The sequence below is a fragment of the Triticum urartu genome, chromosome 7A, assembly GCF_056163025.1.
Source record: "Triticum urartu cultivar PI428250 chromosome 7A, HENAU_Tu73, whole genome shotgun sequence".
NCBI lineage: Eukaryota > Viridiplantae > Streptophyta > Magnoliopsida > Poales > Poaceae > Triticum > Triticum urartu.
Genome location: NC_141879.1, coordinates 100,505,161 through 100,519,571, shown reverse-complemented (window position 1 = coordinate 100,519,571; position 14,411 = coordinate 100,505,161). Strand labels below are relative to the sequence as shown.

The 14,411-nt window shown below is 44.9% G+C and overlaps 1 protein-coding gene across 1 annotated transcript; it reads left to right on the top strand.

The window, feature by feature from the left end:
- The first annotated feature begins 5,609 nt into the window (after positions 1–5,609).
- On the top strand, positions 5,610–14,134 carry LOC125518417 (uncharacterized). Its single transcript, XM_048683266.2, has 13 exons — positions 5,610–6,075; positions 6,173–6,249; positions 6,380–6,460; positions 6,966–7,094; positions 7,198–7,284; positions 7,391–7,444; positions 7,869–7,959; positions 8,052–8,122; positions 8,212–8,281; positions 8,411–8,463; positions 8,548–8,641; positions 8,902–8,999; positions 13,803–14,134. Exons 1-13 carry the CDS (start codon positions 5,754–5,756, stop codon positions 13,884–13,886), a joined length of 1,311 nt encoding a protein of 436 aa, XP_048539223.1. The 5' UTR covers positions 5,610–5,753; the 3' UTR covers positions 13,887–14,134.
- The last annotated feature ends 277 nt before the right edge of the window (positions 14,135–14,411 follow it).

Sequence of the window (14,411 nt, the reverse complement as noted above, 5' to 3'; positions counted from 1 at the left end):
AAATTGCCACTTTGAACCATCCACTTGTAGGATTGCAGCTTACTTTGGGAGATGAACTAAATTTGTCTATGAACTATTGCATTTCTAGGCTTTCTGTAATGCTCTATCATGTATTTTAAAACGCATGCCTTGGGCAAGCTTCCATATCACCACCCTTCTCCACACAAGGCATGTTCAAGTCATAACCTAGTGTTGGTGTTGCTGTAATTCGTATGGTCAATCAGGTAATCAGTGGGAACAGATACAAAGTGGGAACAGATGTTGTGAATAAAATGTTGTAGACATCATTACAAAGTGGGAACAGATACTGCAACGATGAATTTATGTTTACCTGCTAGTACAAACCAATCAGTACTTTCTGCATTTCACCATATCAGTGTTGCATTGCCTAGCCAAGCTCGTAGCTTTGTCGCATGACCAGTGTGTTACCGAGCCATGCTCGTAGCTGCGCCGCCTGGTCCAGCTCTGGAGCCGCCCCCTTCTCGTTGCTCACGCAAGTAACCTAGCAAGGTCTCAGCCTGCAAATCACACAACTGAAATATAAGTGGCTACGAAATTCAGGAACAAGTTTTAGCTTGATCTAAACTAAATAGAAGGCAGTCATGGGGTGCAATCCCTATTTTTGAATCATTTAGTCATGACAAAGTAGACAGACTCAACTGGAGAAACTTATAATTATAAAGCATGTACATGAGTATTTCAGTGGGAAATCTCAAGCACATGGTTTCGCACAGAATTTTAAGTTTGATCGGTTTCTAGTGACAGCAAGCATTGTTTGACCTGGAGGCCTCTTTGACTTGTAGGACAGAGAGCACTCATCCTCCTGTACTTGCAAGGTTTAGCAGATCCTGGACTGTAATTAATAAGTGTGAAGTTAAACAAGTGAATATCTCGGCCATGTGAACTGAATGTACAAGTCAACACCTTCTTGATAAGTACTAGCATGACAAAATACGCGTCGATTTGGGTATTTTTGAAGACCAGAGAGAAGAAATCTACCAAACACTCTAGTACATGCACGCTCTAACTGACGAATTCATTCGACACTGTTCAGTCACAGTTGCATCACAAGCTCAAACCTTAGACTGATATGTCAATAAGTACTCATACCAATCGCCAATTGTTGCAAATAGAATAAAACAAGAATTTTGGGACGAGGGAGTATATACTAACAGTCAGTATTTCTAATCAAGCAACCAATTTCAAAAAAATAGATGGCAGGAAAAATATGTTCAAAATACTTAGTAATTGTCTATGGAAAAAAAAATCTTAATGATTGGCTTTCCATCTCAGGTACTCAACCATGTGGTGTACTACCATGAGCCACAACTCAGGCTACATATTACACAGGTGTTGATCAATCCTAAAGTATTATTGTTGTTCAGATCAACGATAAAAATAATTACTTGAAAACCCTCTTCTCATAAAAAGCATTGAAAACCAGAGTATGCACGATATCCCTCCAACAGGATTTTCTTGGTATGAAGATCAATTAATGACAGGAAAAAATGACACGGTGCAAACCTATATATAGAGGTACCTCATTTAGTATCACAAACAGGGAAGGCCCTGCTAATTACAATGTACATACATGGCCCCAAATTTCAGATGTGACATGAAGAAACTGCACGCACCCAAGACTGAAAACTACAGAAAAAACTTCGAAGAAGTCATGAAGAGACATTTTCCAAGTATGGAGTTTTCTTAGAGCAGAAACAAATGGAAGAAACATAGCAAGAGAGAGGCTCCAATGAACATCATTCTGTTTTCTACAGAATGCATTATATAGTATATCACAGATTCAAGAAATAACTATAGAAGATGGAGCTGAGCTGCTTCGTGATGCTTTTCGTCCATTTGCTGCTGGAGCCCGAGAGTGAGAAGGGAGGATAGCACATCCAAGAGTTGGAGTACGAAAAACTGATCACCAACAGATAATAAAATTCAGACACTAAAAAAGGTGTATGTATTTTGTGAGGAATGGTATTAGAGGTAGGCAAATACTGAACGACAACTATTCAAATTGGAAGTATTTTGCAAGAAATGGTACTGCATAATGGAAGTCGAACAACACCACCTCTGTTCTATAACTTCAGCAATAAGGTTTTTCTTTATTCAGAGATGTACATGTGAACTTGTACAATCAACGGCAAAATACATGTCGTAGTAGGTACAACTACTGCTCTAATAATCTCTCATACTACGTGCTCGTGCTATGAAATATATATTTCTCAGAAACTACTACTGGAATTAAGCAAATCACATCCAATTTCAGCCTAAGATTTGCAAGGAGGATTAGAACGTATACCTAGAGCTTGGCACGAGCAGAGCCGGACTGTGAGAGCGCAATATTGAAATTGCCGACGCGGCCAACTGGGTTCGGGCGGCGCGTGCTGCCGGAGGGGAGGTCGGCCCAAAGCTCCGGCGTGGGCCGTCGGCAGGGGAGCTCCATGGAGAAGACGAGGCGAGAGAAGTCGGGGGTGAGCGCCGGCTTCTCCCGGAGCGCGACGGGGTCCAGGGGAGCAGCGGCGTCGGGGGACGGCGAGTCCTCCTCGAGCGCCTCAAATGGCAGGCCCTCGCCGGCGGCGGCCGGAAGGGGTGAGCGCAGGCCTGTCCCGGAGCGCGACGGGGTCCAGGGGAGCAGCGGCGTCGGGGGACGGCGAATCCTCCTCGAGCGCCTCAAATGGCAGGCCCTCGCCGGCGGCGGCCGGGAGCCTATTGAGCGCGGTGGAGAACGAAGGAACGCCTCAAATGGCAGGCCCTCGCCGGCGGCGGCCGGAACCCTAGAGCGCGGTGGAGATCGGGGCCAAACGATGGGGACGAAATCGGATTTTTTTTTTTGAGGGGAGGGAACAAAATTGGATGGGGAGAGCGGGGTGGGCTAGTTGGACACGAGGGACGGATGGGCCTGTTCGACACGCGGCCGGGCTGATTACCTCTGTCGATTTTTTTCTTCCCAAAATGCCCTCAGGATATCTATACTGGAGGACGGGAGCTCACCAGTGCATGGTCTACCGCTTGCGAGAACTGGAGCAGTATATGCCACCACACACCATACGATTTCATGATCTGACGGTCAGAATTTACCCCAGGGTATCATAAAAGAGCTCTTTGGCAAACACATGGATGCGTCTCTCTTTTCCCAGTAGCGTTTCATGTGGGATGCAACAGCTGGTTCTATGTATTTACCTTGTTATATATGGCTTTCGCCTAGGTTTCTCTTATACACCGAGTCAACTTGTTGACGTTTTTTTATGTTTCCCTTACAATTTGGATCAGTCTCTTCGCATATGGCCAACTCTGAGCAATATAGTCAGGTGGCGAAATCCACCCCTCCCACAGTTCCTAAAAAAGTCGCTTTCACATGATATGCCTATAAAATTCTTTTTTAAAATAATGCCCTGGCAAAATACCACAGAATAGCATATGCCATGGAGTAGTGACGCAAGATTCCATTCAAATTCATGCAGAGTGGGAGTATCCTCCCCCTAGAGATCACGATGGCGGGGGTTCTCTTGTCATTGTCTTTGGTTTTTCACCCAAATATGAAGGAAGTGGAGTTTCATGCATGCTTACCGGATCTTTATATTGCATCAGCCTATCATTTTAGAGACTCTCTTTGTGAAAACTTAATATCTGATGAGGTGCTATGACAGCCTTCGTGGATTTAAAGAGAGGCTTTTAGGGGCAATCGCAAAGTACTCCCTCTGTTTGTATTTACTCCGCGTATTAGCTTTGATCAAAGTCAAGCTTTATAAAGCTTAACAAAGTTAAGAGACAAAAAATATTAATATATATAATAACAAATTAATACCATTAGATTCATTATTGAATGTACTTTCACATCATATAGATTTGTTATGATAAATATTTATATTTTTTCTCTAAACTTGATCAAATTTTGCAAAGTTTGTTTTCAGTCAAATCTATATGCAGACTAAATAAAAATGAAGGAAGTAAATCAATTGTTGTGATGTTTATTTTTCTTTACCCTATAACTATTTCTTTTGTTGTATATATATACTCTGAAGATAAATGGATATCCCACAACCAAACTCTGAGACTTGAACGGTATTACCTCCGTCCTGGTTTATTAGTCTCCTATGTGATTTGTGTTAAATTTTGACCAAAGATTTAACTGACAAAATGTTAGTGCATGTCAACAAAAATTATATCATTGAATTTGTATTTGAGCTAGTTTTTGATGATATAATTTTTTATGACATGCATGAACATTTTGTTAGTTAAATTTATGATCAAAATTAAACACAGATTACAATGAGGACCAATAAACCAGAAATCTCTATTCCTAATAGACGACTTCGTGAATAGTCTGCGTGGTTTTTTTTCGCTGGTTTTTTTTCGTCATCCTCCCACCTCCGTTTTATTTTCGTCATCCTCCCACCATTTTCGTCTGGGTTTTTTCGTCCCCCTCCCCCACCCCATCGGTTTATTTTTTCACTATTTCCTTCTAAACAAACACTTTTCTACCGTACAAAAAGACATAGATCTAACTTTACTAAATTACCTAAATCAAACGATCCATCTCATCAATGCAATTTGCTTTAGGAAACATATAATGGATGTGAAGGAAACAAATAACAGACTACCCAAATCAACCGATCCATCCCATCAATGCAATTTGATTTAGGAAACATATAATAAATTTTAAGGAAACAAATAACAGACTTTAAAGAAAAATCCAATTAACTAATCTCTACTCTTAAAGGCCCCTCGATTGATTTTTGTCCCTCGCTTCCTTTCCCAGCACTGATACAATGGAAAGAATTATAATCCACCTATTTGTTCTCCTATATATCCGTGCAGGCAACACAACATAAACCGGTGAAAAAAAACACTCACCTCGCACGTCCCCCTGCCTGCAATCCCGAAACGCCGCCATCGCTCCAGGCTCCAGCCTCCGCCGTCCTACATCTTGCCCCTCTCCAACCTCAGAGACCTCCGCCACCGCCGCCATCTCGGAAGCCCAGTTCAGGGAAGGACTCAGGGAGGGTGTGGCTGTGGACGACGCTGCCGCCGTCGCGGAACCCTAGGGCAGGGCGTGGTCGCGTTGCGGGCAGCGCGAGTGGCCGTGCGTCTCCCCCGTCAGGCTGTCCTCGGCAGGAACTCGAGACCTCCTCCTGACAGAGCCAAGGCCCTCCAAGGTCCAAGTCACTGTGCGGCGTGCACCGTGAGCCCCGCGTGTGTGGCCACTGCATCAGGTAACAACCTCCACAACTCCACAAGCCCCATCGCAAGTTTGTTTTTTCGTCATGTGCTCACGACTGAAAGAATTCTGCTGTATTTAGGGCATGTACGGTTGTGCGTCCCTTGCTCCACGTCCCGGCTTGCACGTCCCCTGCTCCGGACGGACGCACCAAACTCCACAACTTCCCGGTAATCCGACCACGCCCTGCCGGATTGATATGTATGACAATATTAATATTGAACTCTTAAAATTAATGTGACTCCGTTGCAACGCACGGGCGTTCTTCTAGTCAACATTAATCTTCCAATCAATCAAAGCAACTTATGAATGTAAGTCGCTTTCACAATTTGTATGCCCGTCTATCTATCCTGGAAACTTTCAGTCCAATAGTGCCCTGGAATCTTCCCACCCGCGGGTTCGACGGCGACGGGGGGAGGGATTCCATTCCGGCGGAGCATCCTCCCCCCACGTCCCACGATGTGTGCCGCGTGCCGGCGAGCGGCCAGCTGGCGAGCCTTATCCGCCGCCTCTGCCTCGCGCGCCGATGCTGAGGCGGGCCATGGCGCTGGCGCTGACCCTCGCCGCGGCTGCCATGTGGGCCCCGCCGCGCACCGGCCACGCGTGCTCCTCCGCCGCCGGCCGCGTGCCGCACGTGACGAGCGCCCACTCGAAGGGACGCCTCGTGGGGGCGGTGGGGCCCGGCTGCCACTCCGCCAGTTCCACTTCCGCTTCCAAGTCCACCACGCGCAGTTCCAGGCGGGACCGCACCGACGCCACCGGAGCCCCAATGGCCGCCGCCGATGCCGCCGGAGACCTCAGGTCGGAGTTCCTCGAGGTGCTGCTCAGCCGCCGTCGCGACCGCCAAGGTCAGCCGGCCCCACCCCCACTCCCTTTCTCTCTCCCGCGCGCCGTGGGTTTGCAGCATATTCATCAATGGCTTTGCTCCGAATCTGCTCGTGGCAGTGCCTATGACCGTGGAGCAAGGGAGCCCGGTGAAGGAGCCGCTGTACCAAGGCAACGGGCCTCTGGGGCTCAGAGAGGTCAGGATCCTCCATCGATAATTTTTTGGTTTTTGCCGGGAGGATCCTCCATCGATCCGAGCAAACACAGTCCGCCTTCCAGATCGCGGCCACCGTGTTGACTCCACAGTGTCTGAATTTTTTTCCCCAGGCCATGGAGTCGTGCCCGAGGAAGGAGGTGGAGGACTTCCAGGAGAAGCTGATTGAAGAAAATTTCTACCTGATGACCGAGGTACTTTTTTGGCCATGTAGTCAGTTATATGATCAACAGATTGATTCGTCGTAGGTGTTAAGTGGATACATTGCACATTGTTTGTTTCTGAATATTACACTGCAGACTGCCTGCCTACATCTTTGCAGTTTAACTTGAGATCAGTGAAAACCAACTATACATTTGATCTGAGCAGCTCAAAAGGTAGTAGAGGAGCAACAGTAGTGTGCATTTTGTCTAGGCGTGTCCGTTGCATCTCAGTGCTCGCCATAGACAGATTGATATTGCATCTCAGTACAGTACATGTGCTTCACTTATTAGCACATTGCTGCCATGTTTCCACCCAGACCCTCTGTCTGAAGCACCCACTTGTGGAGGCCCTGATAGTTGGTGTATTAAATGTGGGTAAATGTGGTTCCGAGATCCAGCTCCAGTTGAGTCTACAGTTAACGCGCACTGGCTTGGCTTTATTGTGCCTCTTGTCCCCTGAACAGCAGAATTTGTTACACCTTTTTTCTCCCAACAGTCAGGTGAACAGGGACGCCTACCTGTGCTTCTACTGAAACTTAATGACACTGCTCCTGAAAGGAAGCCCGTTGTTGTAATACTGCACAGCTCTTACAAATGCAAGGAATGGTTGCGTCCACTGCTTGAGGTAAAATTACCTCTCATTTCAACCATACCAGCATGCCCATACGAAGTGCGCATCAATGTTTAACGCTGGTTATTGTTCTTAAAACTTGCTTGCACATTTGCAGGCATATGCCTCCAGGGGTTATATTGCTGTCGCCATCGATTCTCGTTATCACGGTGAAAGGGCCAGCAGCAAGACTACTTACATAGAGGTAATCTACTTACTTCCATTTATGTGCCACCGATTTCATGAAACGTTCGACAACTGTAGTATCCACAGTTGGTCTGATCATCCCTACTTTCATGGTTTAAACACAGGCACTGAATTCAGCTTGGAGGAATGGGGACACTATGCCTTTTATTTTTGACACGGTACCAAATGTTATTTCCACCTGTTACAATTGATGTTTTGATTGTTCTAAGTTCTGTCAACAGTGTTCTTCAATTTGCCCACCAAATACATTTTTTTTAATAAATGGATTGGTTCTGTACCAATAAATGTCAAACCGGACATGTATAGCACATGCCTTTAGTTGGGCTGGCCCAGTGCCATGCCTGGTGGCTGGTGGTCTACTCTTTAACTAACCTGATGGGTAAGCCACTGTTGTTGGTGTTAGTCCAGCTGTACTGGTGCCATAACTGCACTATCTGGGTTGGCACTTCAGTTGAATTCTGGATTTATTCTCCTTGTCTGGTTCTGTCCTTATGATTGTCTTCTACTGTATGCCTTGGTATATCATACTTCAAAACATGTTACGACTGTTTTTTTGCGATACTCAGTGAGGAACATGTGCAGGTGTGGGACTTGATAAAGCTTGGAGATTATCTTAGTGCAAGGGAGGATGTCGATCCCTCTAGGATAGGGATTACTGGTGAATCGCTTGGAGGTATTATAGATCATGATTGCATCATGATACTGAATTAATACGTAGACTTCAGTTTTGGAAAATTTATCTTTTTTATTTGGAGCTGAATACAGGAATGCATGCATGGTTTGCTGCCTTTGTGGATACACGGTACAGTGTTGTTGTTCCAATAATTGGTGTTCAGGTACACACAACAGTAATTTGTCGATATGGGTGCACATAGTTTTGTGATTTGTCCCATCTAAGTAAAGCAATGCTCTTTGGTGGCTACAGGGATTTCAATGGGCAATAGATAATGACAAGTGGCAAGCTAGAGTTGATAGCATTAAGCCTTTATTTGAAGGTTAGATACCATGCATCCTCTTTAAGATTGGGCACACACCATTGAAACATATAGATGACAACTGAAATATACTGTATCAGTTCAGAACATTTACATGTAAGTATCTATGCCGTTTTGTCTTTCCTGTAGAAGCAAGAATTGATTCAGGGAAGAGTGAAATAGATGCAGAGGTTGTGAAAAAGGTGACTATCTGATTTAGTTGACATTTATTTCTGATTGTTCCATTAGAAATGTTTCATGATCGTGTATTGACATATTTTTACCAGGTTTGGGACAAGATAGCACCTGGTATGGCTTCACAGTTTGATGCTCCCTACTCAGTTCCTCTGATTGCACCACGCCCGCTCCTCCTCCTAAATGGTAAAACCAAATCATATTTCTTATTCAGTGCTTCTGCTTCGTCCAATAGTTGTTGCATAACCCAACATATTCAAAAGTCTCACTTCTCTTTTATGAGTTCAATGAGCACTTGTCAGGGCTGGGCTTCCAGCCTTCAGTGTATATTTTTGTTTTATTCTTTTATGGTTGAGGCAGAACTGTTGTTAACCCTTCGTTTGAAAATTAATGTTAATTGAGCATGTTTCTTGCTGCTGGAGCTTCATTTACAAATTACCATGCAGGTGCTGACGACCCTCGTTGCCCAGTCCTTGGTCTACAAGAACCTGCCTCCAAAGCTGCTGAGGCTTACGAAAAAGCTGGTTCTGCAGATAAGTTCAAGGTAACATGCAATCTACTATCTTTTCACCGCTCTTTTGAGGCCACACATGAACTCTCACTAGTTAAAACCTATGAAGACGAGATTTTCTTTAAATATTGTAACGAGCTTGGTTTAATACTCCCTCCATCCAGAATTAACTGTCACTGAAATGAGTGTATCTACACACTGAAACATGTCTAGAACTCTAGATGCACTCATTTAAGCGACAGTTAATTCCGGACGGAAGTTTTACTTCTCAAACTTGTATTCATTTTTGTCAGGCTATATGGCTAAACCTGCTGGAAAAATAATAATTGTTAGTACTAATAATCTTGCATTATACGTACATCAATATGTTTGTAAATTTGTCATTTAAAGGTATTCTCTCCTGGAGGGAGAAAAATCAAGAAGTTCTTCTAATTTAAAGCTATGGATCAATCTGGGCAGTGCTAACTACTAAGATAGCAAACATTTATACAAACCTGGAAAAAGATGAGACTTCAATCCTACAATGTAAAATAATAAGATAAAACATCGGAATTATGCTTTTCAATGGGTTTGGTACAAGTTTAAATACAAACTTTCTCCGGGAAATTTAGATCTGATTTAGGCTTAGAGCTAGCTAACAATGTACTCCTTCCGTCCGGAAATACTTGTCATCAAAATGAACAAAAGGGGATGTATCTAGGCGTATTTTAGTTCGACATACATCCCTTTTTATCCATTTTGATGACAAGTATTTTTGGACGGACGGAGTAATTATCTAACTTGGGCAAAAAAGGGTACGAGATACAGAAATGGGTGCCATCTGGATTTAAAATGCCATTCAAATAAAAGTTGTCTATTTCTTGACATGCAACATGTTTACTTTGCACCATGAGGTGTGGTTCTATGTTTGCCCGGACTTTTTTTGCATGAATCCCAAAGCAATCACAGTGGTTATTCTAAGGGCATATTAGTAATCCTAATTAGATAGGGGCTTCGTAACTCCAAGTGCAAGTGCCCAAAGCAAAGCCCATGCAAGAACGAGTCCACGGTGCCCTCAGCTTCCAATCTGTTCCCCCGTGCGATCTCCTCTTTGAGCGCTGCCGCGCGAGCTCCACGCCCAAGGCCACCACCTGGACTCACTGCAATCCTGCCGCCAGGTCTCCTACCGCATCTCGCCGCGCCTCCAATACTTGGATAAGAAATATGATTAGTTTCTCCTCTGATTGCACCACGTCTGTGCCTTACGCGTCCAACATTGCCACCCATACCCGTGCTGCAACCGTCCGCCTAGTTTCTTCCTGCAACCATCGCCGCCCGGACTCCTTCGACCCGCACGCATCCAGTGCCACAACTGCTGACTCTATCTCTGATCCTCCCTCCCTCCCGTTTTCCAATTCTCATTGCAAGCGCCGACCTGTTTCTAAGCCTGGGTGCCCGAACTCCACTGTTCCATGGCCTCAGAAAGGTGTGTTTCACTTGAATCTATATTTGTTTATATATCAGTAGAAGAAAAAGGAAAACGTCAGTGCACTTAAATTGGAAAATTCTTCTTTGTCATCTGAAGGAGGGCATCGTTTAGTGCCAGTTATTGTTGTTTATTTTTTACTATAATGAATAAGCTTAATCAGTGGGTAGTGGTTTAATATTCTTTACTATAGCTCGAAGAAAAGTGAGACCGAGGATACAGTAGATGCCATTGTTGTTTATTTTATAAATATGCTTCCCCAATTTTGAAAGCCAAAATTCGGAAATTGTTGGATGTACAAAGTGATAATATATTTTAAAAAGGAGTTTTATAACTACCAAATGTTCGTATTTTAGCAATAGGCAAGAACGATCCTTACTTCATTTTAATTATATACATGCATGCATTAAAATGACTAATTTTCCTTTCATGTGCACTCCTACCTCTAATTACATGCATATATGCACTAAAAGACGAAAAGCTGATGTCATGCTAGATTTCCCCCTATTTCAAACTTTAAAATGTTTTGTAGCTCAAACCGTCGCTCCGATTGAAAAACCATTTTCACATAAAAGATTTGTCGCAATGAAACCTTCAAAAGTAGATCCCATGTTGATATGTTCCGACGACTTTTTTTCGGGTCAAAAGTTATCACGCCCATGCTAAATAAGTTACCACGTTTGTGGTATATAAGTTACCATCTTGTTTATATAGAAATTGCCAGGCCATAAAAATGGGGTATATCAGGACCGAGTTATCAGGACCGAGACACATAAGTTATCAGGTCTTCGATGATGAGTTACTAAGTGATTCACACAAAAAAGTTAACGGGGGATATTTCATCAACCCCCCCCCCCCTCCATGCCAAAGTTATCAAGACCGAGGTACATAAGTTATCAGGTCAGCGATGTGTGAGTTACCATGCTATTCACATAAACGTTACCAGGAGAATATTTCATCAACCACCCCTGCCCCTCCCCCACTGGAGGAAAAGTTACGAGGACCGGGGTACATAAGTTATCAGGTCTACGATTAGTGAGTTGCCATGCCATTAACATTAAAGTTACCATGGGTACATTTTATCACCCCCTCGCCAAAGTTATCAGCACCGAGGCACAAAGGTTATCAGGTATTCAGGTATATGATGTGTGAACTACCATGCTATTCACGCAAAAGTTACCTGGGGGTATTTCATCAACCCCTCCCCCCCCCCCTCCCCCATGTCAAAGTTATCAAGACCGAGGTACATAAGTTATCAGGTCTCAATGTGTGAGTTACCATGCTATTCACATAAAAGTTACCAGGGGATATTTCATCAACCCCCCTCCCCCCGGCCAAAGTAATTAGGACCAGTGTACAAAAGTTGCCAGGTCTATGACGTGTAAGTTACCATGCTATTCACAAGAAAGTTACTGGGAGTATATTTCATCAACCTCCCCCCACCCCGCCTCCTCCGAGGTAGTGGAGGGAGCGGCTTCGCACCTTCTTGATCGCGGGCGAAAACTCCTCCTTGACGGCGAGACGGTGGCGGTGGCGTGTGCATGCGGCCGTACCGGCTGCGTGGCGGGGACGCCAACTCCTCCTTGACCCGGCATCCAATCTAGATGTCGCGGTGGTGCCGGGGTGAGGCTGGCTCCTCCTTCACGTGGCGTCTGACCTGGACGCCATGATTGTGCCGGGGCGAGGCCGACTCCTCCTTCACAGGTCGGAGCGGGGACGTCGGCTCGTACTTCATGCGGTGGTGTGCGCGGGGACAGCAGCTCCTCCTTCACACGCGCCGGCGATGGCTGCGACGGGCCCATGTAATGGAGCGACTGCTCCGTCATTATCTCAACCGAGAGAGCAGCCAATGGAATTAAATAGCAACTCAAAGCAAGATGTTCAACAGAGCTCCCAAAATCAATATATTCACCAAATAACTTCTAAAATTCAAAGGGGTGAATGGACGAGCGTTGTTGGTTCATCGATTCACTAGGTTCGGTTAAAAAATAGTACGTAAGTGCGAAAAAATGGGAAACTGAAATAAGTTGTTTGTGTGCAAACGTAGAAGAGTAAACGAGTTAAATAGCATATTTGGTTTCATTATTTCAAGAGAAAGAATGTAGGTCAGGTGGCTCACTAGCTGAGTAATCTACCTAAGAGGTACACATTCGATTCCTGCTCGTCACGATAGTTTTTGCACTTCAATCAAAGTACGCGAGAAAAACAGAGAAAAGAATATCAAATCAGATCAGAGCTAAGCACATAACAGCGTTAGGTCGGGTGGTTAGCTTGAGGATAGCACGCTCAAGAGGTGGAAGGTTCGAATCCAACGGCAGGATCACTTTTTTGAGAAAAAAATAAAAGCGAGCGACAAGGAGGTGAAGCCCTGGAGCATCATTCGGATCTATTGCCAAGGTCCGAACGTTCGCTCGTTATTTTTGTCGTTTTAAAAAAGATGTTCATGGATGAACTTCTCTCATTTTTAGTATTGATTCATAAAAACTCTTGGTTTTAGATGCATACTAAAAATGAGAGGGGCTCAACCGGGACCGTCTTTGTTAACATATGTTATCACTTTGTACATCGCGGCAACTTCAGCTTTCAAAATAGGGGATGCACATTTAAAAATAAACAGCAATGGCAACAATTGCGTCACTTATTTCCGGATGGATGGAGGGAGTAACAGATTTGATCTGCTCGCAAACCAACTCTATCCAAGAACATAATGAACTTGAAAAAAATCTCCACCTGGAAATGGCTGTGCTGCATGGAGAGGCGATGTCGGTGGCTCATTCAGCCGAGCCTTTTCAGACTCTTCCTCCGTTTTGTATTTAAGCCGGCCGGCCAGCATATTCTTGGAAGCAATGCGCAGAAAACCAACCGATTACTGCTGGTAAGCGATGGGGAGATGGCACTGACCGCCAGCTACACATGCGCCTGGTCCACCGTCTGTTTTGGAAACCAAGCCAGACCTGGACTTTCAATCCAATAATCGTTCTCATTCCAAGGAGAGGACCACCTCTCTCCATGTCCTAAACGCTGAAACCATGTGGGGCTGCGGCGCTCAGGCGCCACATACCAGAACGAGTGGGGAATCGAATGCTCAAATTCTTCTTCACCAATGCGGTAACCCGTAATCATTATCCCCCGATGAAGTATCTTGGCCTGGTTGATTGATGCTTTCTCTGTAGCATAGGTTGCATTGCAACTTTTCCTTTTTAAATTTTTCGCTTTTCAGCTTTATTCCGTTGATAAGTGTCCATCTTCTCCGCGACAAGTGCATGATTGTGTAGATCTAGGAGGATAAGGGCAAAGGTATTATCCAGAAAAACAAAGGTTGGCTTTTTTGGGTCGCTAACAGCATCTTTTATCTGCTGCTGCATGTTCAGTTCATCGCGGAGCCGGGTGTTGGGCACAGGATGACCGCGAGCATGGTGAAGGAAGCGAGCGACTGGTTCGACCGCTTCCTGTAGAAGGCGGTTCCAAATGAACATGGCACCTTGTACCATGCATGCCTAATGAAGTGCATGCCCTCAATAAATTGCCCTCTGATTTGGGTTGCATTCCTGCTGACCGAGACCGGAATCAGTTAGCCCAGCTTGATCATCATTACTTCCACTACCTAATCTCTAATGCTGGTCAGACGTGGAACAGAATTGTGCTCCTGTATTTCTCAAACTGGGAGCGCACAGCTGATCTGTGGGTGGCCGCAGTTTTATCTTGTGCTAGTATCTTGTTTCTCAGACCGTATTTTTTCACGGACTCCGCATTTACCGAACCGTATCTACCGTGTATACGGTCCGTCCGTACGGCGAGTTTCATCAGAAGAAATTAATTTGTCCCCGTGCTCACGTGGTGCCCCGTCGCCCTGCATGAATGAATGAATGAACGAACGAGACGACGAGACTGCTGTGGGCGACATGTCAACGGCTACAGGGGCAGATGGTCCACTGGTATATACTAGTAGTATAATCAGGTGACATGGACCCGGTAGACGT